The sequence below is a fragment of the Pinus tabuliformis genome, chromosome 2_1, assembly GCF_031772625.1.
Source record: "Pinus tabuliformis cultivar Carrire ecotype Pingquan chromosome 2_1, CPIR1, whole genome shotgun sequence".
Taxonomy (NCBI): Eukaryota; Viridiplantae; Streptophyta; class Pinopsida; order Pinales; family Pinaceae; genus Pinus; species Pinus tabuliformis.
This window is the reverse complement of record NC_142299.1, coordinates 400,941,437-400,968,498: the sequence shown is the minus strand read 5'-3', so window position 1 is coordinate 400,968,498 and position 27,062 is coordinate 400,941,437. Positions and strand designations below refer to the sequence as shown.

The 27,062-nt window shown below is 40.4% G+C and overlaps 1 protein-coding gene across 1 annotated transcript in view; it reads right to left on the bottom strand.

The window, feature by feature from the left end:
• The window catches only part of LOC149200555 (DNA polymerase zeta catalytic subunit-like), a 97,643-nt gene that overhangs the window by 52,415 nt on the left and 18,166 nt on the right, over positions 1-27,062 (bottom strand). Inside the window, exons 2-4 of the mRNA XM_089400977.1 lie at positions 12,573-13,014; positions 12,379-12,470; positions 11,760-12,248 (exon numbers count right to left, since the gene is read on the bottom strand). Coding sequence (XP_089257103.1) covers positions 11,760-12,248; positions 12,379-12,470; positions 12,573-13,014 — 1,023 coding nt within the window. The remainder of the gene's footprint in view (positions 1-11,759; positions 12,249-12,378; positions 12,471-12,572; positions 13,015-27,062) is intronic.

Sequence of the window (27,062 nt, the reverse complement as noted above, 5' to 3'; positions counted from 1 at the left end):
AGGGTCGACCATTTCCTTGATGTCCCGCATTCCTTTTTCTTTTTCCATTGGACTTGCCATTCCTTTCATCGTTGTTGTTGAAGTTGCCACTGGAATGATTGTGATCATCATCATGCGATGTGTCCTTTCTATTTGGACACCCCCTTGCATAGTGGCCAAACTTATTGTAAACAAATCACCTGCCCTTCCTTCCTCCCTTACATCTAGGCTTTCCATGGAAATGACCTTTAGACCCTGCATTATATCTCCTTTAGGCATGAGTAGAGAATGCAGTGGGGTTGCTTCTGTTAGAAGGCATTTCTTGCTCCACCATTCTTGTTTCTTCATGAATGCATCTCGACATCAATTCTTCAAACCCTAGAATTCGATCATTGTTGAGGATGGTGGTTCTAAATACATACCACTCAAGTGGGAGTCCTCCAAGGGTGGTGAGAGTGAGTTCCCTGTCAGGAATGACTTCTCCAATCGAGGGTAGATCGTTCTTGATCTTAGTAACCCTCAAGAAATAGGATTGAATATCCTCATCCTTGCCCTTCGTAATATCCTTCAACTTATTCTTGAGAAATAGAATTTGATTAGCATTACTAACCTTGAACATGTTGACCAACATGTCATAGATCTCCTTGGAGGTCTTCAATTCGAAGATGTAGGCCACCAGATGCTTGTCAATAGAATCCCTGATAATCTTCTTTGCTTTGACTTCAGCCCTATTATACTTGGTCTTCACAGCAACCGGTGCATTTGAAGGAGGTTCAAGGATTTTACACTGCACATAGTCCATCACTTCTTTTCTTCCAAGGTCAAATCAAGAGACATCTTCCATCCATGATAGTCAAATTTATCATGGAGCTTGTCTTCATCCGTGAAGTAGGATGAACAACCCATTGAGACTTTTGTCCTTGTCCAACTGTCTTTAGTGATTTCTCTTTCACTCTTGCTTGGGCTTTGTCTTCACCTCAGCGCTGATTCCATGTTAACTATAGGCAACAATGGTATGTTCTATGCTTTAGAGCAATTTTACTTTAATTTCTTTATCAGCCCAGTATCAATATTCAGATTAACAATCACATCAACATGATAGTAAAATGCAGATAGAACATAAACATAAACAGTAGAAGACAAGCCAAGACAAGTGGACACAAGATGTGGCACCAGCCAGGGACAAACCCCAATGTCGGGAAATCCTTGATCAAATCTTCTTTTAGTCTACAATAGTTCAGCAAAGAGAGATAGTACAATTTACAAATCTGATCATTTATAACAACAACAAAAGAGCCCTAACCAAAAAAGTCAATGCTGGTTAACAAGGCAGATTTGACCCTCAACAAATCGGTCAACTTCAATCAACTTCGGCCTCCAAACAGCAAGATAAAACAACCCTCAAAACAGTCAAATTCAGCCTAGTCAAAGTTTGGTCAAACAACCCACCACCAGTCAGTCCCAACTGTAGTCAACGTTGGTCAATAGTCAACGTTTAACCTCGATTTCTATGCCTAGAAATGTGGCCTGCCCAAACAGAGATAGCCCTCACAAAATCGCAATCAAAGGAGGTTAACGCTTGGTCAAACTGTCCAAAAAATCGGTGTCTTGAAATTTCGACCTCCTGAAATTTCGGCCTCCTGAAATTTCGTTCTCCTGAAATTTCGAACATGGAGAGAGAGAGGACCAGAAATCCGTACCCAATCAATGAGGAGAGAGAGAGAGAAGTGTGAAGATGAGTGTGTCCAAATGAGGCTAAGTCACCTTCTATTTATATGCAACGTTGAGGATGAATAGACGTGATTGTTGGGCTTTTGAGCCTACATAAGTTTGTTGGTCGACCTTGACAATTTGACCATAATCAAAATAAATTCATAACTTCATTTGTACATGTCAGAATCGAATGATCTTTAGATCAATCCTACACCTCTCAGAGAGAGGAATCCAAGAAAAATATAAGTTGTCATAAAAAAGATGACCCATGTGGAGTTTGGCCCTAGTTTCCAATTTTAACATTTCTTGACTCCATTCCCAACTTGGGAGCTCAAACAAGAGAGAAGAGCATAACTCAATGTTCTTGATCATCCATGACTGCCCCCACCAGGGAGGGTCACATCAGTCAGTCCAAGTTGCTCTCTAAATACCATGAAATTTCCTTTCGACAAAACCTTGGTAACTATGTTAGCTCTTTGATCATCAGTTGCAATATGATGGAGCCTCACTGCTCCTCTATGCACCATATCCCAAATATAGTGATATTTGATCTCAATGTGCTTGGACTTGTCATATAACACAGGATTTTCTGCAAGTCGAATCCCCCACTCTTATTGTCACAGTATATTACAGTTGTATCTAGTACATGCTCAAACAGCTCTCCAAAGAGCTTCCTCGGCCATACTGCCTCACAACTAGAGATGCTAGCAGCAATGTACTCAGCTTCAGTCATGCTAAGGGCTACAGACTTTTGTTTTATGCTCATCCAAGATATCATGGTAGATCCCAAGCTAAAGCAACATCCAAATGTGCTCTTCCTATCAGCAGAGTTACCAGCCCAATTAGCATCGAAGTACCTATGTAGTCTCACATCTTGGGCAATGTATCTCAATCCAAGATTGATGGTCACATGCTGGTATCTCAGCACATGCTTTGCAGCAAGCGAGTGTGCATGTGATGGCTTAATCATATATTGGCTTAGAGTATTGACCGCAAAACATATATTTGATTGAGTGTTCACTAAGAACATCAATGCCCCAATCAGTTGTTGATACTCAGAAGGATTAGCTAAATTAGATCCTACAACTTCACCACATAACTTTTTGAAATTCATTTCCATTGGTGTATTCATGGACTTACATTTTGTCATACCAAATCTTTCCAAGCTTGACAACATATTTTCCTTGAGAAAGGAAAATCTCACCAGGTCTCTGCCATACCTCCAAGAAGTAGTGCATCAAGTAAAGATCTTTCATTTCAAATTCAGAAGCTAACTCCCTTTTACACTAGAGGATAAGTGGTTCTCCACCTGTCAAGAATAAGTCATCAACATATAATACCAAAATCAAAGGCATACCTTGGACTGTCTTGAAATAGAGATTTGGATCAGCATTGCTTCTACTAAAACCAAGCTTCATCAAGAATCTATCAAGCTCTTGGGGCTTGCTTCAATCCATAGACAACTTTCTTTACTCTACACACATGAGTTTTTCTGTCATGCACTTCAAAGCCTTGTGGTTGCTCCACAAATACTTCTTCCTTGAGGAAACCATGTAGAAAAGGAATTTCACATCCATTTGGTGAAGAGTCCATCCCTGGCTATACTCCAAGCGCTAGGGTTCAGGGTTTTGGAGGAATGAGCACCACAAATGTGTTTTGTGGGCTTAGAACCCAAGGTGGGGGTTTTGTACCCAAAGGAGTTGGGCCAAAACCATGGTGAACTTTGTTGGTTTGACTCTTGGAGATGGAAGAGGACCCAAGGAGCAAGGGGCAACTTCAAGCACCAAGATCGAAGGTCTACAAAGCAAGATTTGAATTTTTATATGCTTACGTGTGTAAAAGAGCCTACAAGTTCAGGTTGGCTAGCAATTGGTGGTGCCTTTGGAGGGTTATTCGATGCACCCACAAGAACATATAAATAGAAGGCATGTGAGACCTCAAAGATACATCCTAAGAGCATCAATCGTGAGTTAGACATCTGAACTTTGTCGCAGGTCTAGAGCATCTCAAGCGAAGGGAAGAAGGATTGATTTTGGTTCTTTTTGTGACTGTCTTGAGGGCCAAGGAGAGTAGGACCAAAGGCGAGTAGTTGGAGACTATTTATGGCCAGTTTGTGCTAGCATTTGGTGGTATTTTCTTTGTATAACCAGGCCGAAGCTCTTTGTGACTATTTAGAGAAGGACTAAACCTTGTACCTCAACTTGGAAGAGTGTCGTAAGGCCTTAACATGGTTGGTATTACTCCTAGAAGGCAACGAGTAGGTGCAGAAGCAAGATTGAGGAAGGTCGCAACTTGTGAGAGGACTGTTGCAGCAGAAAGGAAGGGACAAAACAAGTCAGTTGATGCCTTAACCAAAATGTGAAGCTACAACAGTGTACACAGGTCTAGAGGTATGTTGTTTCATGTCAAAAAGTTGTTTTGATGTTAGTGGATAATTGTCCAGGTAGGATAGATTGTGTTAGGTAATCTCAAGGTTGTTGCAACGCAGCAAGGAGTTACTCAAATTGGCCCAAAGTGCAATACAGGGAAGGACACTTGGACTACTGGGAGAGGCAAATTGTTGGAGGCTTAAGTGACTAATCCTTGGAGAACGAAAGAAGGAGGTCAAAGTGAGCAGTTGGATCGGCCCAAGTTCATTGTTGGAGAATGACATCTTGCAATGATAGGTGGCGGCCCTCCGACCCAAAGTTTATCTACATTGGAACAGCGCACGAAGGCATTAGAGGGAAGAAGTCCCAAGGGAGCTGAGGAGCAGCAATGGGCAGTTGAGAGTTGTTCACAAACGGAGTTGTGAACAACTCAACAAGGGTCTCTATGTGTTGATGCATTGAAGGACTAACGATCAGCTAGAGAGCAATTGGAGAGACGTGTTCAATGACCTAAAGGAGCAGGACAATTGATAGAGGCAAGAGCTGCAGATTGGGAGCAGACAGACAAGCAGTTGTGTTCAAGGCATGAGAAGAGGAATTGTGATTGTGCACTACATTAACTAGATTGTCAGTGTAACTTGTTCTTGTATTCTTGTATCAGTGGATGTATGAGAGCCATTATCCCTGGTACATAAGCCCTAGATTGTTGCATTAAAGTTGTTAATATAATGAATTTGAGTTGTTGAAAATTGTAAAAAGTTATCTATATTTTGTGCACGAGTTGATTAAATGTTGTATTTTGTTCCGTTGTGCAAAGTAGTATTGTTTTGTGGTATTTGGATTGGTAGTGTCAGTGATTCTAAGACCCTAACCTAGATTCCAATACCATGAAAAATCAACATGGTATCATAGCTACTTTGAAGGGCCAGTGAATCAGAGTATGCATAGTGAGTACAACTTAAGAGGGAGTTGTTCACATTGTTGTTGAAGAGCTCACAGCAATGTCGAAGTTGTTGGTTGGTCTACAATATGAGAACAGGTTGGAAGTGTTGTCCAACTATAATTCATGGAAGGAAACGTTCAAGTTGGTTCTGATGGTGAACAGGATCTGGGACTTTACCGAGAAAGTGATCAAGAAGCCAACTGACCCTAAGGAGTTGGAAGTATACAAAGAGTTGGATATGAAGGCAAAGTTGATCATCCTAGATGGTGTCAAGGATTCCTTAATACCTCATTTGTATGGGAAGAACACTGCCCATGAAATGTGGGAAGCTCTTCAGAATTTGTTCCAGAATAAAAATGAGAATCGAGTATTAGTATTAAAGGATAAGTTGAAGGCCACCAAGATGATACAGGGTAAAGGGGTGACTTTGTATATGACAAGGTTGTCTCAGGTTCGAGATGAGCTTACCGCCATCGATGAGACTGTTTCAGATTCTGAGATGGCAAGCATTGCTTTGAAGGGGTTTACTCCAAAGTGGAAGTCATTCATCACGGGGATCATTCCTAGGGACAAGCTGCCAAACTGGAACAAATTGTGGGATGACTTCATTCAGAAAGAATTGCAAGACGAGGATCTTCATCCGAATAAGAAGGCTTATGATGATGACAAGGATCTTGCATCAAGAATGAAAGGCAAGCAAAAGAAGGACTTGAGTAAGATTAAGTGTTTCAACTGCAGTGAGTTTGGTCATTATTCAATGTTGTCAGAGGAAGAAGCAAGGAGATGATGAGAAGAAGGGGAAGCAAGTTGCAATTGTCGCCACTTCTACTGAGATAGATGACCTCTCCGGGTGATTGGAGTGAGGACTTTGCTTTGATCTCTCATTTCTCTCAAGTTACCATCTACAAGGTAGAGCATAGTATGTGGACAATGGTGCATCAAAGCACATGACAAGTTCGCATGACGTATTCGAGACTCTCGCTGAGTGGGACTCGAAATTGCACATGGTGTTGGGTGACAAGAGTCAAAAAGAGATCATAGGATCAGGTGTCATGCCATTCAAGATGGAGTCAAGCCAATGCGAGTTCAGGATGTGTATTGTTTGTACCATGACTCAGATATAATGTGTTGTATGCCTCAGTGATCGAGCAGAAGGGGTTTGAGGCGTTCTTCCAAGGTGGAAAGGAAAGACTCGGGCCCAGAGGCTCTAGCTCTGCAGGTGTTGTGATTGGAGTTAGAGAGCATCATCTATACAAGCTGATGGGCAAGCCTATAGATCATGAGAAGAAGAGGGAAGAGAACGCCCAAGCTCTAGAGGTTCAAATCGAGTCGAGTTCTAAAGGGAGTTTGTGGTTCAGAAGGAGAATGTGCAACCCAAGAAGAGTGCATGGTCACTGGGGAGTAAGGGCACTTCTATTGTTGGAAAGAAGGAACCATGGAATGGCCTGAAAGCATTTCAAGAGGAGAGAAAAAATCAGGAGACTGTTGATTTGGGGTAGCATCAAATGTGCTCTAGGCCTCAAATTTTGCAGGGAGGTTTGGGCACATGTATTCCAAAGAACTCAGAAAGCGTTTTGGGAAATTCCACCCAAAGACAATTTTATTAAAATAATTAATATTTTTTAATGAAACCGTAAGTCTAAACTTAGGAAATTAAAAATATTAATGGGTATTAATCTAATTATGGGCGTAACTTCTAGAAGATGACAAGGATCAAGCTAAAATGATCTTAGCCATTGATTAGCTTATAATTTGGGCCGTTGAATGTCAACAAGAAGATTATTTGATGGAGCTTGAGGGTCATTTGGAAAACACACCGAGAAATCAAGAGATCGAATTTTTGAAGTGAGAATTTCTCCGGAGGAAATTATGATAGAGTAGATTTCTTGCAGTTGAGCGGCAAGGATAGTTGGGTTGGAGTATCTTCTCTAGAGCCCATGACACGCAGCAGAGAGAGGCAAAGAGACACCAGAGGGATTGATGCTTAGCCAGAAGGGCCCACGCAGAGCTTGACGTTGAGCCAGATGGGCTCATGCAGAGGCAGCTCAGTCACCCACGTAGAAGTCTGAGTTTTGCAGAGGAGCTGACATTTCTAAGTCGGGAGGGCTAGAAACTGCTCCAGAAGGCAAGACGTTTCCTAGTTGAGCTGACGCAGAGCCTTAGAGAGCTCGACGCAAGCCCACGCAATTACTACGCAGGGGCAGCGTAGTTGTAGCCGTGGTATTTCTCTGTAACTAGATTGCCGAGAGGGCATCCAGAGTTGTATTCAGAAACTACTGCTTAATAATATAAAACCCTCAGAGTTGCTGCACCGATTTTCCTGCATTGGGTTTTTCCAGGGACTTTTGTCCAAAAATAACAGTGTCAATTGTGGTGTATTTTCTTTCTTACTCAATCTCTTGTTTCCACATAATGTTTAATTAAGTGAAGGTTGCAATGTATGTATTACGATATTTTCCGTAGGAAACTACAAGTAATTTGTTTAAAGGAATTTAACAAATAGGAGTAATATCATCAGTTGTTGCAGTAGGGATTCCTGTCGAGGAATTTTCACAGAGGCTTCTAGTGACAGTGACACTTCCGATAAGGGCACAGTCCATGCTTCAAGGTTTGCTAGATTTATGGGCGTCAGGAGTTGGGATAGTCTCACCGACAGTGACAGTGATGATGAGTTACTTCCTAGTCTTGGAAGTACCTTCCTCGCTAAGAGGAAGTGTTGAGATTGGTAGCTTGGGAGGTACTCCAAACCCTAGGGTTCAAGGTTTTGGAGGAATGAGCACCATAAATGTGTTTTGTGGATTTATAACCCAAGGTGGGGGTTTGCACCCAAAGGAGTTGGGCCAAAACCATATTGACTTTTGTTGGTTTCAGTTTGGAAATGGAAAAGGACCCTTAAAGGAGCAAGGGGCAACTTCAAGCACCAATATCGGAGGTCTAAAAGAAAGATACAAATTTTTATATGTTTATGTGGGTAAAAGAGCCTACAAGTTCAGGTCGTCTAGCAATTGGTGGTGCCCTTTGGAGGGTTGTTTGATGCACCCACAAGAACATATAACAGCCATCCCTAAAACCCAATCCCCCATCCTTGAGATACAGTGAAACAAATATTTCTACAAAAAAAAAAAAAATTATGAGATTATTTTCTCTTTTTTCCATTTTATAATGGATACATTCAATCTCTCACTTGTTTTGAATTATGTATGTATTCCTTTTATAGTACCATTAAACATTACTGGTTATTAGTGGACATTACTAAACTTCTAAGTCATGTGACATGTCCCCCACCCCCGTAGAGTATGACTCATGTCCAAGATGAGCGACATGAGTTTGACTCATGTTACGCACATGTGAAACCGTGCCCTGATTCTACGAAATGTGTCTGTCGAAAATTAAACCTGTGTGCTGCTAAAAGTTGGTTTTGGGTTGATTTCCCTCACTTTGTTTTGGAGTTGTAGGTGTGTGTGGGCAACCAGCAAAGGAGGAAGACAAGTTTTAGAGGAGATTCAATGTTCAGGTAAGTGGATTTCCCTTCCAAATTTTTTTAGTTTTGCTACGGTATTTTGTCAGTCTGTTTTTGTTTGCATGCACAGCTTCATAGCAATCCAATTTTTTTATGATCATAGGAATCATGGCTCAATCAAGGTTCCATCTATTGGAAGTGGGGTTGCAAAAGTTGCTTCGAATGTTGAGAGAAACATCAGTTTAGCAAGACAACAAGCTCAAGAACTAAAATATCCCTTGTGGAGGTATGTTAGAAGACATCAAGGGTCAGGGAGCAAGTTAAAGGGAGGAGACAATGTTCTTTGGACATGCAACTTTTGCAACCATCAATTCAAGAGCACCTATTTCTGTGTGAAAGGGAATTTTTTGGGCACATCTTGTGGAATTGGAGCATGTGTAGGAGTGCATGCATCTCATAAGAAAGAACTAGAAAGAGAGGCCAAAAGGATGAGGATCCCCTTGCATTCTTGAGGAAAAGTGATTATCCATTTGGGAGTTCCAATTGGGGTGTAGGTCAAGTAACAAAGAGGAGGGCACTTGGTCCAATGGGCAACATATTTTAGCAAGAGAGGCAAGAAGAGATTGAGCTTACCATTGGTTTTCTTTTCTATCTCAACTTCATATCATTTAATGTTACACAGTCACCTTTATTTATTGAGATGTGTCAATCTCTAGCTCAAGGGGCTCCATTGGGGTATGTTCCTCCTAATTCAGAGAAGCTTAGAACCACATTGTTGGTTAAGGCAAAGAAGATGGATAAAATGTTTGAGCCTATTAAATCAGCATGGCCAATATCTGGGGTTAGTATTGTTTTTGATGGATGGACTGCAGCACGCCATCCACTCATCAACTTCATGGTGTCTTCCTTGAATGGACCAACTTTCTTGAACGCAATGGATGCTCTTGGAAAATATAAGGATGCACAATATATAGGAGAGTTGTTCATTAAAGCTATTGAAGATGCATGTATTGATTCTTATGTGTAAATCATTATAGACAATGCACCTACTTGCAAGGTTGTTGGCATGATTTTGGAAGCTAAATATCCACAAATATTTTGGACACCTTGCATTGTCCATTCCTAGAATTTAGCACTTAAATCTATTGCTTCTATTGTGGCATAGATTGGAAATCTTATTGAGGATGCACGACATATCCGCAACTTTGTATAAAATCATACCAATGCCCTCACAATCTACAAAGAGTACACACATATATCATTATTGAATGATTGCATATACTAGTTTTCCTTTGCATTCATCATGCTATAGAGGTTGAGGGAGGTCAAGACCACTCTTAGGGCCATGGTCATTTCAGAGTTTTGGTCTTTTTGGAGAAATACAAATCAAGCAGCCTTAAAAAGATTCAAGGATACAATGTTAGATGATGCTTGGTGGGAGAGAGTAGATCTTACTATTAAGATCATGGACCCTATCATTGCTTTGTTACAATTTGCAGACACTAACCAACCCATCCTAGGAGAGGTTTATGAGTGGTGGGATTCCATGATTGAGCCTATGAGGACAATTATTTTTCAGAATGAATAATGTGAATATGAAACATCATCAGAGGCCTTCTTCACCACCATACAGAGTATTCTTGTGAGCAGGTGGAACAAGATTTGCACACCTTTGCATTGCTTGGCTCACTCAATGAATCAAAAATACTATAGCAATGAGTGGCTCGATGGTGGACCTTAACACAGATTCCCTCACATGGATTATGAGATTTCACAGGGGAGGAAGGATGCTAGGAGACGAATATTTCAAGATAGAACATCCCTTGATGAGATGGAGGTTGTCTTTGTAGAGTTTTCCAATAGCATTGGGAGATTTGCAAGCCATGATGTGATTGGAGACAGGGGGCTAAGAATCCCTATGCTTGGTGGACAGGGTGGACAGCTCATGGGGCAACGGCAACATGCCCTCTTCTATAACAATCAGCCATGAGGCCCCTCTATCATGTTACTTCATCCTTTTGTTGTGAGCTGAATTGGAGCAGATATGGGAATCTATATAATTTGAAGAAGAGCAGGCTTGAGCATCAAGAGAGGAATTGAAGCAAGTATGGGAATCTATATCATTTGAAGAAGAGCAGGCTTAGGCATTTCAAGGTAGAGACAATGGTGTATGTGCACACCAACCTTCATCTTAATTACAAGCAGAGGAAGGAGTGGCCAAAAGGGAAAAATAAAGATGTGGATGTGTTTCTTGATGATATGGGATTGCACTGTAGTGTTGAGTTGGCATTGGCCAACTTGGATCTTAATGTAGCCAATGTAATCTTTGCATATGTTGGTGTGGAGTATGACCCCTCAAGAGTATCACCATCATCAAAGTAACAGATGCTGATTTTGATGTTGATGAGCTATAGCCTATGAGATTCTTCCATCTTGATCTACAGTTCAAGTATCTACCATGTTTTGTATTTGTTGTTAGTCATTGGCATTCCCACATATAGTATCTGTGACTCAGTGAGTCAAGACCCAGTTTCTATGTCATACATTTTGATTTTGATGACTAAATGAGAAAACTGCAGTTTATGGTTAATTTCTTGTGTTTGTCAATTTATCGTCATTAATGTAGTAGTAAGTACTAGTTGTATCATTGAAGAATCATGATTGTATGTATAACGTATGATTGAATTTGTATCATCATCATGTACATGTTTTACTTTCTAAATTGAATGAGAATTTGTGTAATATCTATTAATTTTTTTAATATATATATATATATATATATAATGTGTCCTCCATGTCATGTTACGGGGGGGTCACTGTGTCACATGTCGGATACTCGTATTTTCGCGTCCTGTGTCCTCATATCAGGTGACTTAGCTCATTTTATTTGCCACTTCAGTCATTGCATAGTCAGAAACATAGATATCATGTCCATAGTTAGTTAACTATGATAGGTCATCTTATAAATTCAATGCAAGTAAAAATTGACCTCAAAGTTCATATGATGAAAATGAAAAACTAAGAAATAAAAGCAGAGCTACAGGCCAGTCTGGTATCCAACAGCTATTTTTAGAGTGAGGTTATAAATTAGCCTTTCATCTTCTTAAGCTCATACTAAACACTCTAATTTCTCACAAGCCTTATTTTCCAGATAGAAAATTCACAGAGTTAAGCAGGCAGTGCAGTAACCAAGTTTCTTTTACAATAAATATGAACTGATTAGTTCAACAGAAAATACATGAACATGAGGTACAGAAGACCTTTGAAAAGAAATCTGCACCATCTAGGCCAATACCTTCAGTTCAGTACTTTGTTCCATTTGAGACCTTACAACATTCTCATCAACCAGCACTTCAGTGGCACTAAACCCTTGGTCCCCTGTAGCAAGCATTTTTATATCCTCCCCTGCATGTGACGATCCATTGGAAGAGGAAACTTGGAGTTCAGGACTGGGCCCTTTTCCATTTGCAGCTTGTGTACACATTATCAGTTCTTCATGTATATCCCTTGATCTCTCACATATAAACCCTTTGTCTAAATGAGGACTATTGGATTTTCCCTGCATTACATGGCTGTAATCCTCTGGCATATCATTTGCCTCAGAGGACATGGCTGGGGAAGAATCTGACCAATCTCCTTTCTGCTCACCCTCAGCAACAAGTTTTGATAACACACTCTCATATTCCTGTCCATGCAAAAGGGTTTTCAAAACTCTCCCTGGCAGTGGTTTCTGATCTTCAAACTTTTCCATAGCTGTCTGAAAACCTAACCTTGAAAATTCGTCCTGCAAAAGAGGGTAACAAAGTAGGTGCTAACCAGTCAACAAATGTAGTGACAATTTGTTAAAACACTGGCTCAAAATATGGCAGATATGCAATGATATATGATCATAAGAGGATTTTCAAGAAACAGACCTCCCAAATTGGTATTAGTGATTGAACCATTTTCGCTTCTCGTCCAGCTTGGGACAATGAAGTATACATTAGTTGATGACCATTAATGATCTCTGCACAGTAAAGAGCAATATAAATTAAACTTGAGTGTACTTGAACTTTTGAGTACATTCAAATATATATTAGCTTATTTGGTCTCTCAGGTATTTTTGTACCATCTACAGTTGTATCTCCCTCGAGCTGACAAGTACTTTGTCTCTTTAGTGGTGGATTTTCTTGGAAGGGAGAACACTCTGCATAATCTGCTACAACCGAAGACCAAAGCCAATCATTAGTAACTGTTGATCTTAGCCAAAGTTGCACGTGATTATTTACCGGTGTGCTTCTGTCCTCCTCACTAACTGATGGAAGATTGCCAATGCCATGCTTTCCAAAGTTCTTGGAAGATATAAACGAACTCGGTGTTTTGGGTTCAACTTTAGGTCCAGAATATATTCCCTGAGAACCTAACCCAACTGAATCATCCTTTCCCTCTGTTAGTTTGGAAGCAACATCTTTAAACAGGACAGATCTCTCTGGAATATTGTCTGGCAAAGGATCACTAAACTTCAGTTTTGACAAATGCAGATGACCCATGCCATACAAGTTGTGATCCATCTGTACAGTATATCCCAAGCAGTATTAGATGAATCTTAACATCAAAGTAAAATAAAGGCTAGCCATGTCTATACTGTTTGAATTAAACATGTAAGGATGTGAGAATACAAATGTTATTATGCATGAAGACAAATGCATTCATCAACCTGAAAAACATGAAAAATATAGCAGAGAAAAATCCAGACAACGAGAAGAAAGTAATCTAACTTAATAGTTTCCAGAGTTCCGTGACATATATGTATCCCTAAAATTTCATAAAGCCTCGCTTCAACAAAAATTTCACCATTAATGTTATTCGCAACCCTTTGGATCTTGGTTACAAATGTTTTTCTGTCTGCATTAAGATTTCAAATTTCAATCTATGATAGTGCATCCAACAAGACATCTCATCTGGTTTACTGCTGCCATATTGTGCCCTTAAATATATGATTTGCATTTTCATTTATCATGGCTCTATTTTACTGCAATATTCCCTGGTAACTTTCAGCCTTGGAATGATGCATTGGTATGGATCATCCAATTATCAACTAGCTCTAAACCAATGGGGCTCTGCTGTGAAAATAAGGGAATCACACCAATTAGAAGAAAAACCTCATAAATAGGTTATATTAATGTCCAACAAATGACCAAAAAAGTAGGTCAATGGGACTGCTGAGTACAATGATTGTTGAAGTTCTTGGTAGCTTTAGAAGGTCTTCTACATGAGCTTGGTGTCTTAGCATGTAGAAGATAGTTGATTGCCTCTTTAAGGTGCTTGCTTGGTGGAGTAGGTGATTAATTAAATTAGGAAAAGTACAATAATTAAAGTCAATTAATTCTTGTGGACTATTTTTTTGGTATCTAGAGGAATCAGCAACTAGCCTAGTCTCGTACTCGCATGACACAAGGTCAATTCCAACTGCTACCACTATAACCTCTAGGTGCCTGCATATGCCCCTGCTGCAAGCACAAGTGAATCAGGGGGATTTGAACCTCGAAACTCCTCGCACATAATACTTCATTTTCACGGCCATCGCCATGCCTGCCCCCCTCCCCCTGTCCCCAAACCCCCTGTTGAGAAATGTCACTAGTATAGATCTTCATAATAGTTGTCTAAAATATAATGTATTTGTCAAAAGAAAAAGATAAGAAAATCATTGTAAAGGTCAAAAGAAAATTATTTATAAGCATGGGTCTCATGCTTTATGTATTTTTATTTATAGGTCAACCCTCCATTGAAGGCTTCTAGGTTTGTGTCTTGAGTCATTGTCCTTGTCATTATATACTAGACCCTTCTTGGACTCATTGTATCAAAGAAGAAATTTATTTTAATGTAAAATTTGTCTCTTATCACTCCACCAAGTCGGACTCAAGAGAAGACAAGTTGACCACATAAAGGGAATTTAACCACACATAAAGCCTATATATAGAAGTGCAATTCGACCTATTTGAGGAATCATCATCAAGAGTTTGATCTGCAACTAAAGGAAGGAAAAAGGCAAGGAAGAAGACAAAGAAGAAGAAAAAAACCCTAGCGAAGAGAAGAGGAACCCTAGTGAAGAAGTAAAGCTCATTTTTCTCTTGTTTTCCCTCACACATGTGAGATTTTGAGTTGCAAGAAGGGGCCGAAATTGCAGGACTGCAGTAGGGCCGAAATTTTGGTTGATGCAGTATTGAAGAAGTTGATTGGAAGCAATGTTTTAAAACTCCAACTCCGACTCCGACTCGGCCGAGGGTCAACTCCGACTCCGACTTGGTATCGACTTGATTTCAATGACTTGGTGGTTGTAAAAAATACATTAAATATTTTCTTTTATAAAAAAACATAATTTTAAAGATTTTCATTCATGTTTCCAAACACACAGCATTAGAATAATGATAGAAGACAACATATGATCAAAGTAGGCTCATGTATATATCCATTATATCAAAATCGCACCCAGTGCACAGTTCAATACATACATGATGATGATATAGAGATCAAAACAAAAACACATAACCAAGGAGGCTAGAAATGGCCTCTACAACAAAAGTAAATTGTGACCAATACTACTGGCTACTGCTAGAGAAGCCAAGATCATCTGGATCAACCTCTGGATCAGAGTTAGATAGGGGACCCCATGGCTCCTCCTCATCATCATCTCCAATTGCAACTATAGAAGTGGTAGCACTAACAGGTTGTGCAGCAGCTGCAAGTTAAATAGACGAGATATGCGCTTTTGTCATGGCTGAGCAGAGGAAGCACCTGCAACTAAAGGACTTGCTAGCTCTGAGGCTGAGGCTTGTACAAGTGGATCAGGATCTGCATTCAACTGAACATTATGTTCGAGTGATGCTATCATCTGTAATTCATAAGCAATATCCTCATCAGAAGCAAACTCTATTGGATGACTCTATACTACCCAATCTGATGTTGGACCAATGTCTTCCAACACATTGGGATCTAAATTGGGTCTTTTGTTCAGCAATTGGTTGCGTCTGAGCCAAAGGTTGTATTGGACATAGACTAGATGATTTAACCGTTTTTGATCCAAACAGTTTATCTTCTTTGTGTAAATCCTCTCAAAGACAAGCCAATTGCACTCACACCCAATAGCACTGCAAGTTTGACTCAAAATACAGGACAATGGCTAGCAAAAGCCTCCCACCATTGTGCTTCAAAAAAAATAGGAGTTTAATGAGATAGCTCAACAAAATTACAAATTATATCCAATTTTCAAATTATAAACAATTTAACAAAATAAGTATTAAGAATTTGAAAATTGAAATTTTTGTTTACCTGGCTCATCTGCTTCCCTTGCAATCTTTGCTAGATTCTTCCCAAAGGTACCTGAGGCATTGTTGAAGGTTGTGACCTGTCAGTGTATCTCCAGTTGATCACACTCCAATGGGATCATGCGATTAATGCAGTCAATTTCAAGGCTCCTGTCTCCTTAGCTTTATAATAATACCGTGGGTTCAAAAAATACCCAACTGCATATATATGGCGAAGGAGTTGATTGTTCCATCTTTCATCGATGATTGCCCAAATGGGCCCATACTTAGCCACTTTATCCTTGTATGCCCTCTTTATTTGCTCCTTTGCTTGATCCATAGCCTCATAAATGAAGCCCATCGCCAATCTTTCCCCATCCACCAACCGCAACACCTTAACCAGTGGCTTAGCAAGCTTCACAACCTCTGCTACCTTTCTCCAAAATATTTCTTCATTAACTTTCTTTTCAATTCTTTGCCTTCCTGTTTGTGAGACCACTGGCTTTGATTCCATTCTTCACTGGAAAAAATCTTTTGCAAATTTCTATGTTGTGAAAGCATAGATTGCAATGTCAAAAAATGAAAGCAAATCTAGTAATGGCAGGCCTAATAATATCCCTGCCCCCTGTGTGTTTCCTCATCAGATTCAAAATCCATGAATGATTGTAGATAAATATTGTTAAGCTCTTGGCATGATCTACAGTGTTTTTGACCCAATCTAATTTGCCAATATCCTCAAGCATGAGGTCTATGCAATGTGCAGCACATGGGGTCCAAAATATGGTTCTGTGTTTTTCCTTTAACAGTTTACCAACAAGAACATAGTTAGAGCCATTATCTGTGATGACTTGAACAACATTAGCCACATCCACCTCCTCAACAACCTCATCCAATAGCTGAAACAACAATTGTCCATCTTTTACCTTATCAGATGCATCAACTAATTTTAGAAACATGGTTCCCTGTGGGTAGAAGATAAGAAAGTTTATGATGATGTTAGGTTCCTATACCAATAGGAGTCATAATTTTGAATGACTAAGGTTAAGCCTTGTAATATTGTACATACCTTTGCTTTCTGCAAATGTTTTTCATATTAAAAAATTAAAAAATGTAAAGAGGGTATGTCCTAAAAAAAATCAAAGGACAAAAAGAATAAAAGAAAGTCAAAAAATGAAAACATATGAACCCCAAAAACAAAAATAGACCATGAAAGTGTGCAAGTCTAAATGCCACTACTATTTACTTTTATGCATAATAATGATTGTGTGCAACTTGTTATTCATGCCACAATCCATGGTAATCAAACTATTTAATCTTGGTTATTTCATGCTTTGAATTTTATGTTTATAGTTAGATAATAGAATCTGACCAAACAGTTTAATCTTGGCAGATCATAGATAGGTAGAGAAAATAAAAGGAACTCATCAGCTTAATCTGAGCCATTGGATAATATAAGGTTAGAAATAGATAATTTATTTTATAAAAGAGAAGATAGGATAGGGGTTTGCTAACCTAAATGCACCCAAATAAATGAAAAAAAATGTTAGAGTAAGAAATGGGTAAGTAGAAGAAAGGTTGTTGAACTACAAAGTTGATTGAATCAAAATATATGCACCAGGGTTAGACACATATTTAAATATGTATGATCAGCTATGGAAGCAAAAACAAAGGTTTGCAAGTTAATGTGATTAACTCCCCCTCATTCATTTTCCCCTTACTTACTAATTTCCTATCTACAAGTATGTTCTAAATACTTTAAATCCTTCAAGTCAAAGAGGCTCAGAACATTTCTTTGGCTTTTGGGGACCAGACCCTCGACTTAATGACTTATGGACATCAAGTGCTAAAATCCCCTTCATAAAATTCATTCCCCCTTCATTTCCCTAATAAAACCCCTTTTCCTAAGGATAAACTTCATTTGCCTAAGAAAAGTGAAAACCCCATGTAAATCCTATTTCATTCAGAAAACCCACAAAAGACATATTATCCTAAGTATTGAGTGTATGTAAATAAAGTGTGCAAATATTACATTTTACATGTATACTTAAGGGTATATCCACTCCGCCAACTTCATATTAATTTTTAATTTTATTATATAAATCCCATAAAACCTTTTCCCGTATATTAATTAAATCCCATAAATAAATACCCCCAACCCTTAGTTTTAATAAAAACTATACAATTCCCCCATATCCCGACGAACCCCTCTTAACTCACCAACCCTCGGTAAAGTTAAGAAAATCCCTCCGTTTAAACCCATGGTCCCACTTCGTTAAAAAACCTTCTGATCAATTTAATCCCGTATTTAACCTATAATTAATCACAAACCACTTGTGATTAAAGCCTCAGGCCCCCTAAACTTTTTCCCCATCCCGTCTATGCTATTTCACCACTTGACTGTCGTCTGATTGTCAGCGCCCAAATCCAACGATGCACAGCCATATCGGGCTCACCCGACGCCCGACCTTTACCCGAAATTAAACCCCGTCATTAAAACCTCGCCCGATCGTTTTAAACCCGTGATTAAATCTTAAATAATCACAAATCCGTTGTAATTAAAACCCCTGGGCCCCCCTGAAGCCCATGCTTTTATCACCCGCGCACCTCCCTTGCCCGATTACCGTCAGATCACCATCCCCCTCATCCGACGGTCCACAGCCATATTGGCCGCGCCCAATGGCCGATCGTTACCTGCCTGATAAAGTAGTTTTCCCCCAAACCCCAAAGGCTACGTGTCAGGCGCGGAGATAGATTGGGTGACCCCTCCTCAATACCGCCCGACCCTCATAAGCGGTGCAACAGCCTGGGAAACCGCCTCCCTGCTCAACCTGATAAACCACCTACTATTCATAATATGAATTTCCGCGCCAAATTTAAAAAGTTTCCTGTTAAAACCCTGAAAACCCTCGTTTTCATTCCTTTTGCCCCATTTCACAATAAAACCTATCAAACCTTTCTGGCGCCACCCTGAACCTCTGCAACACAATTCGACCTCCGATTACTTTCAAAACATTGCCACGACTCCTTCCCCAGACATCCTTGTGCGATAAAGCCATCAATTGCCTTTCCTACCAACCTATGTTTTATTGACAAATTGTGGTATTTTGCAGAAGACCAGACCTTGGATAAACAGTTTTGATACTAGTCACAAAACTTGTTTACTCCAAGACTCGAAAGGAAATCTATTAAAAAGCCTATATTCAGAAGAAGAAGACAATTATACACAGAACAAACAAAGAAATCATCCACACAGAGACATTGACTATCAAAACAGAGGAACCAGACAGAGTATACAGTTAGAAGACAAACAGATAAAACATATAGAAAGTTGACCAATATCCAACTACCAGATGTTGATACATATAAAAAACTAAATAATTTACTGTTGAAATACACAGTAAAAGGTTAAAATGTACAGTAAAAGAAAAAACACAGTAAAGGATATTGACAGGTCATCAAAGTCAAAGAGTATCAGATGAAAGCCTAAAGTGACTAAAGCCTCCAGCGTGAAAATTCAAACAGCAAAGAGCATAAAAAGCTAAAACCGAACCATAAAGGCCAGCAGTACCACAATAAATGGGACAGCATGAAAACAGTCAATAGCTGTCTCTATCTTCTTACAAGAAGATATTTTTATTTCCTAGATTAAATCTCAAGTTAGTTTGAGATATTTTATAATAAAACTTTTGTATAAATACTTCACAATTCGAAGTATGCAGTGTGGATTCTTAGACATTTTTATAGAAGTTTGATCAAAAGACTATAAAGCTATTGAAACATAGACTGAGCCAGCAAGTTGGATTGATGAATAAAGACAAGATATTTCACAGGATTCATGTGTTGAGCGAAGTGCAGACAAGTATTTTCTCATGTTGTTGTTATCTTTCTTAAAGTTTTTCCACAATCTTTAATGTATTTCTGAATCTGAATGCTATAACTGGAACAATATCTCAGAATTTGTTTAATTACACTCTGTTTTAACAGTTAGGCATATAAATGTTTTCTATTGATATCTAAGTTAAGGAATTCTTAATTGCTCCTTAGTTTAGGTTGTTTCTTTATAATCTATATCAAAGGATTCTTAATTGCCCTTTGTTTCCAATTACCCTCTGTTCCTCGTTTAAGTCCCGGTCTGAGAATTCTTAATTGCTTTCTCACCCTGATTAAAACCATTTCTACCCCGGCCCCAAAGACCTGCACTTTACTCTGCTAGCTTGCCCTTTTAGCATTCCCTTTAGTGAGTTGATCCAGTTCTGCTGCCCTTCTATTGACTCCATAGCCCAATGGTCTGAAGACATCATTCTATACATTTGTTTTAAGGATCCCACATCCAATCTTTAAGACAAATCAAAAAACCCCCTAAACGTTCATAACTAGTCTAAAATCCCAGCAAACAAAGCTAAATCACAGAGAGAGAGCCCTCTCTGAGCTTAGGTTGGCTAGAGCCTATGCCCAAAAGTTGGTTTGTGGTACCTCAGTCATTTTCTTTCTTCTAATAACTTCTAGAGAAAATTCTGAGTGATAACAAATGGTATAGTTTCTTTGATCAGTCCATCCATCTGACATGATGGTACATCCTGCTCTTGCCCATGAGTCATCAAGCTATAGTCAAACGGACTACAGGCAATGAGGGGCAGGATCCTCGAGGTACCCAACCTCTTGGATTATACCTTGCTACAAGAGCCCCAAAGAGGAGTAGCAGGACAGGCGGATGTCGGTAGAGACGGATGCGGATGGAGCGACAGAGGAAGCTACAATGCAAGAATCCCAGGACAGCGCGAGATGCACTGAGTTTTTGCAGCAGCGCAGAGGTTAGGGAGGGAGCACTTGTCAGTGATAGAGGGAACTTCAACATCGAGAGTGTTTCTAGCCTGACGAAGATGTCAGAGTTGGGAGATCAGTTACTTACTTCTCAGTAACTGAGTTGCAGCGCAGTGGTTTGCAGTGGCAGTGCTATGGGCAGCACGATGCAGCATGATGAGAGGGGTTGCTGTGCAGATGCAGTAGTGGCAGTGGCAGGGCCATGGGTAGCAGTACATGTGGAGGATGTTGGGCAGCAGGCCTAGCATCAGCACATAGTCTGATGTCGGATGATGAAGGTGATGCTTAGTGAGGAGTATTACTAGAGCACAGTCCTCACTAAGAGGGAATGTTGATTTGGGGTAGCATCGAATGTGCTCTAGCCACGAAAATTGGTGGAGAGGCTAAAGCACATGAGATCTCCAATACCTAGAAATGGTTTGGGCAGAATCTAACTAGTTTAGGAGATATTAATATAATTAATATTTTTAATGAAGTCCCTAAGTCTAAACTTAGGGAAAATAAAATATTAATGTGAATTAATATAAAACTGAGTTAGAATGGTCCAAAAGTCATGGATCAAGCCAGATCTAATCTTAGCCGTTGATTAGAGACTTAATCTCGATCGTTGAATTGTCAACGAGAAAAGTATAAGAGAAGGCTTGAGGGTCACTTGGAGAACACACCGAGTTAATCAAGAATTCGATTTTCTGGGGCAGAGCTTGCTGAGGAAATCGAAAGAATGATCTGAGTTGTAGTTGGGGGGCAGTGAATGCAGTAGCAAAGAGGCAGAGATAGTATCGGGAGCATCAACGCAGAAGTCGGGAGAAGGTTGACGCAAAGCCAGCCAGAGGCCACGCAAAAGCAGCCAAGAGCTACGCAGAGCCTGTGGAGGGCCAGCATAGGAGACGCAGAGCCCAGAGAGGCTGACGTTAGGCCAAAGAGGCTGATGTTGGGCAGACACTCGGCCAAAGAGGCTGACACTGGGCAGAGGCTGGGCCAAAGAGGCTGACATAGACCCTAGAGGTTGATGCAGGGAGATTTCGTTGGGCAAATTGTGGTTGATATCTGTCTCCAACTGAGAGGTACTACTGCTGAGGGCATTCTCTGTTGGGTGAGCCATTTCTGGAACCCAAATTTTATTCTGAAACTGCTTAATAATAAAACCCTCAAATAACTGCATCGATTTTCCCGCATTGGGTTTTTCCGGGGACATTAGTCCAAAAATAATAGTGTCACTTGTGCGCTTGTTTTTCCTTCAATTGATGATCTGTATGTGTTGAGACTGTACTTGTATTTATTTTCAGTATTTACATGGTAAATAACTTCTTAATTGGCTATCGATATTGTTCAGAAGATCATGGCCGACAGCAAACCCGAGCTTTCTGCGACTACACTGCATCGCATGGAGTCCTTCAAGAGCAGAGGGCGGGGATCGGCGGTCGGAGGAGCAGGAGGTTCCAAGAAGAAGTCCACCTCGCACAGCAGCAAGGCAGGGTTGCAGTTTCCTGTTTGCAGAATCGCGCGTTTTCTCAAGGCCGGCAAGTATGCCGAACGGGTGGGAGCCGGCGCCCCTGTTTACCTCGCGGCCGTTCTTGAATATCTGGCAGCCGAGGTTCTGGAGCTGGCAGGTAACGCTGCCCGGGATAATAAGAAGACCAGGATAGTTCCCCGCCCCATCCAGTTGGCCGTCCGAAATAACAAGGAGCTCAGCAAGCTGTTCGGCACTGTTACCTTAGCCAATGGTGGAGTCACGCCCAATATCCATAACATTCTACTTCCCAAAATGGCTGTCGCGCTGTTTGCGAAGATCAGAGATACCAGTAAGGGGGTCAGAGCATGGATGGGAACGCGCAACTCGGCAGAGGCGGCCGCCAGTGCCCCGGTTGCAGCGGCCAAGAGGTTCCAAGAGGAGATGAAGTGGAAGGCTTTGGGAAACAGGATCGTGGAACTCCAGAACCAGCAACGAACGCTCTCACATTTCAAATCCAAGGAGGTTGCGAGGCAAGTGTTTGACGAAATGCCTCACCAAGATTTGGTCTCAAAAAGGGGCCTGATCTCTGTCCATGTTCAGAATGGATGTGCTGAAGGGGTTTTAGGAAACCGGCATAAGCTGCAATGTTCAGATGACGATTGGCCTGTGCTCGGTCCTGCAGATTGTAAAGCCGGGAGTTTCAGTGGGGCCTCATCCCCATGCAAGCTGAACTCAGCGGTGAAAATCGCATGCTGTACTACGCAGGAAATAATTGAACAAGCACAGTTTGGGCCCTTAGCAGGCTGTGCATGCACCAGCTTCCTCTCGCATCAGGATTGCAGAGGAAAGCAGAAAACAGATATCTCTGCATCGTTCCAGATTTTGATTGTGCTCCTCTCCGGCAAATCTATGCTACAGTGGGTGAGATCTTCAGATCTAGTGCAGAACCTCAAGCAAATCATGGAAGATAAGGTGGGAATTCCCACAGCCTCTCAACGACTCCTCTACGAAGGTAAACAATTGGAGGATTTCTATCCCCTTTCCTTTTACAACATTCAAAGAAATGCCTCCATCACTTTTTCCCTTCGTTTGAGAGGGGGAGCTGTTGGACAGTCATCCTCAGCAGCAGCCTCTTCTTACAAAGATGTTGTCCATGCTCAGAAGCCCAAGGAAAAAGCTCCACCAGCTCAAGCTCCTAAACCTTTTTTGGTGGACAAACTGGAGGAAACCCCCTCCATTGAAATAATACATCCTACGATGGATAGGCAATACCAGTTGTTTGCAGAGCTTGGCATTATTTGCAGGTTCAATGGGCTATGGCCACGTACAGCAGATCTATACCAATGGATTCACTCTAACTGGACCAACAATTGCAAGGTTCTTCTCTGCTCAAAAGGCTTCTTCATAACAGTGTTTGTTGACAGCGAGGACTACCAAAGAGTCTTAACTGAAGGCCCATGGTTTTGGAACTCAGCGGGTTTATTCCTAACACCTTGGTTCCCAGACTTCGATCCTTCTACAGCAACCATCACCAAACTCCCAATCTGGGTCAGACTTCCTAACCTACCGGCGCATTTATGGCACTTTGCTGTATTTGAAGGAATCGACAATTCTCTAGGACGCTTCCTTAACACAGACACCTCAAGAGGGGAAAAAGGCATTTATACCTTCGCTAGAATCTGCGCAGAAATAGACATAAGCAAAGGACTACCTGATCAGATTATTCTCAAAATAGGAGACTTCCATTGGACTCAAACCCTGGATTTCGAGAACACAGCCTTTCGCTGCCGAAATTGCCATCTCACAGGGCACCTTCAAAGCTCGTGTCCTTCAATGCCTACCCAAAAAAAGAAAGCCAATTCTAAGCCAAAATCCAAAAGCTGGAAACCGCATGATCCTCCCCCAATGGATGTTTTTTCCAGCTCAGATGAAGAGGATGAGGATGAGGATGAGAAAGACATGGACGCAATGCCAGCACAGGTTTCGCCCTTGATTTGTCATGAGGAAGCCACAGTCCCTCCTATTTCTCAGAAAAGAACTCATGAGTCTTCTCCTTCGGATTCAGACAAGGAGCTCTCGCCCTCAGCCCAACTCAGTTTACAAATCATGCCAGACCAACAGAGTCATCTTGGTTGGGTCAAAGTAGGTAAAAAGAAAGGGAAAAAAGGTCGATCAAATGATTCCACCCACGTTGTGTAGAATCTTTGGCTCTGATCGTGCTTCTTATCTCTTCTGGTTTCTTCTTGCTCAGCTCTGCTCTCGTCTTAACTTCTCTTCGGAGCCGAGGTGGATAGTCTATCCTTTCCGGCTGCCCGTTTTTCTTCGGGGATCTGAAGTAGATCCTTTTAGTGTCTAATGTCTTTTTCATCAGGTCTTCTGGTTCTCTGCCGCCCTGCGCGGTGTGCTGTTTTTAGTCTTCAGCTTCTATGTCTATTCCTTTTAGTCTCCTGAAGCTAGGCCTGTTGTTTAGCGGCCCGTAGTCTGCAGTTGCAGAAGTTTTGTACTATATTTTCTTTTTATTAATAAAAAAAGCTGACTTACACAAAAAAAATAACTTCTTAATTAACTGGACAAGTAGGAAGAAATAAATCAAAAAGTACAAGAAGGATTTCTAACAGTTAGACTTAGAAATTCCAACACACTGTTGGTCAAAGGTCTTGGTATTCATCAATAAAGAATCTATAAGAAGAGATTGAAGGGTTTTCCTCTCAAGAGGAGAGGTTTTGCCTTGGCTTGGAGCCTACATCTTGTGTACTTGTATCTTGTTGATCTTCTTGTTTTTGTAGTTGTTTGATGACTGAAGAACACTCGATAATAATAATAAGAATATAATCCTAATAAGTAAAAAGGCATCACATTCAGTTATCATAGTTAGAAGAATCATTAATGTCATCTTGCCTTAGATTCTTCAACATGGTATCAGAGCTATGGTTTGCACAAGGGATGAAGAAGATCAACCCTATTATAAAGAAGTGTTCATCATCAGCAAGTCTCATCAAGCAAAGTTTCAAGGTAGTATGGAATAGTCTCTTCTCTTCCAAAGATCTCAAATCTTCAAAGAATGAAGGATTGTTCTCAGCCCTCACTGGAACATTTCAAGATGAAAATATATGGGTGATAGATAGTGGAGCTTCAAGACACATGATTGGATTTCACAAGCAACTCAAAACCCTATCCAAAGGGAAGTCCTCATACTCTGTGGAACTTGGTGACAACAAGAGCTATCCAGTAAAAGGCATTGGATCTACATCAATTGAGCTGGAAGGAGGAGGTAACATTCATCTCAACAACATTTTATATGTTCCAGGTTTGTGCAAAAATCTTATTTATGTTTCATCATTAGAAGAAAAAGGAGATAGAGTTGCCTTTATAGATGGTAATGTAGTGGTTTAGGCTAAAGATTCTAGCATTGAAAAAGCTAGAACCATTGGAGTTCGAGAAGGAAGACTCTACAAACTCTCATCTCCTTTAAATCAAGCACTTGTCCACATTAAGATAAGTCTGTGTGAACTTTGGCATAGAAGATTGGGCCATCTTCATTACAAGATCTTGCCAACTCTAAACTCCATTGTAAATGGGATACCAAATTTCAAAGAAGACCATACCCTTGTAATCCCCCCAATCTTGAAATCTTGAAAAACTAATAAGTCTATTGGATTTTGAGTGAGATCTAAAATTCTACTCTCCATGTGAAATACAATGAGGTCGGAACCAAACTCAAACATCCTGAGTCATTTCATGGTAATGTTAAAAATTTAAGTAAAAGGATCTCGTTTATCTTTCATTTTCATCCTTTTACTTTAAGAATTTAACATTACCATGAATTTCACGTAAATACTAGGGCCACAGGCTTGATTATAACGCTACCCCACTCAAAAAAACTTGTTTCTTTGAAAAAAAATTGTGTTTGGAACATCTTTGTGAGAAAAAAAACTACGAAGAAAGCCAAACATAATCCACAACCAAATCAACTCAATCCCACATGATTACTAGCAAAAAGTTGCACCATCTCTAGAGATGTGGACATTAACCCGCTGAAACAAAGCAATATGGCAGCTATGTAATATGTTATGTTCCACCAAGTTTCTAAAACAGGGGAGCACGGGAGTAGTGAGACATGCAAGGGGACGTGTGGGAGCACCCACAAATTTTAGGGAAAATCACAAGGGATGGGGGTAGTCAAGGTCCCTAACATAGGGGTCTCTACTTTTAAATTATAAAAATGAAAATAATAATGATAAAATCCCAACAATAACAATTCATCTAATGCAAATTCATTATTATGCAATCCAATGGATATGCTACAATCTTGTCCAATCCTAAAATCCTAAAAACTGTTATGTCCACTAAACACTGAATGGGTTAGGAAATTCTACTTTCTCCATATGAAGTTCAATGAGATTGGAACCACTCTCAAACATCCTAAACCAATTAATGGTAATGCTAAAAATTTAAGTAAATACTTTAAGAATTTAATATTACCATTAATTACTAAGGTTACAGACTCCTCAAAGCTTTATATGCTATGTTTGTTTTGTCTTCATGGGTTGCTAGACAAAAAAAACTAGGGGCACACCCAGAAGTCCCCATTTTGGGGGACGGGGATGCCCAAACGTCCCACTTTTGGGGAAACACATCCCCCAAGTTAAGAAACATTTCCACATGTGCTTCACCCAAAGGAAGACAAGGAGAAATGTTTCACCGAGCACCCCCAAGGCCCAAAGAGTGAGAAACGTGGGGTGCATGACCCACACCTTGGAGGACGCATCCCTGTGGAACACTGGTAATATGTTAGGGGCCCCTAATTTCATTTGTAAAGCTAGAAAACGTAAAACGACTATTCCCCATATATAACCTTTAATCAAGCTATAAAAATTCAGCAACTCTTCCAATTCGACTTGTACAAACTAGGAATATAAAAAGGAAATATGATGGCTCCATGATTTAGATTAGTGGCAATACATTGACAAAGATCAATAGTGGCTCCTTGATTTGGGATGTTGATCTATGTGATGTGTGTTATCCCTCCTTCCAGTAAGGG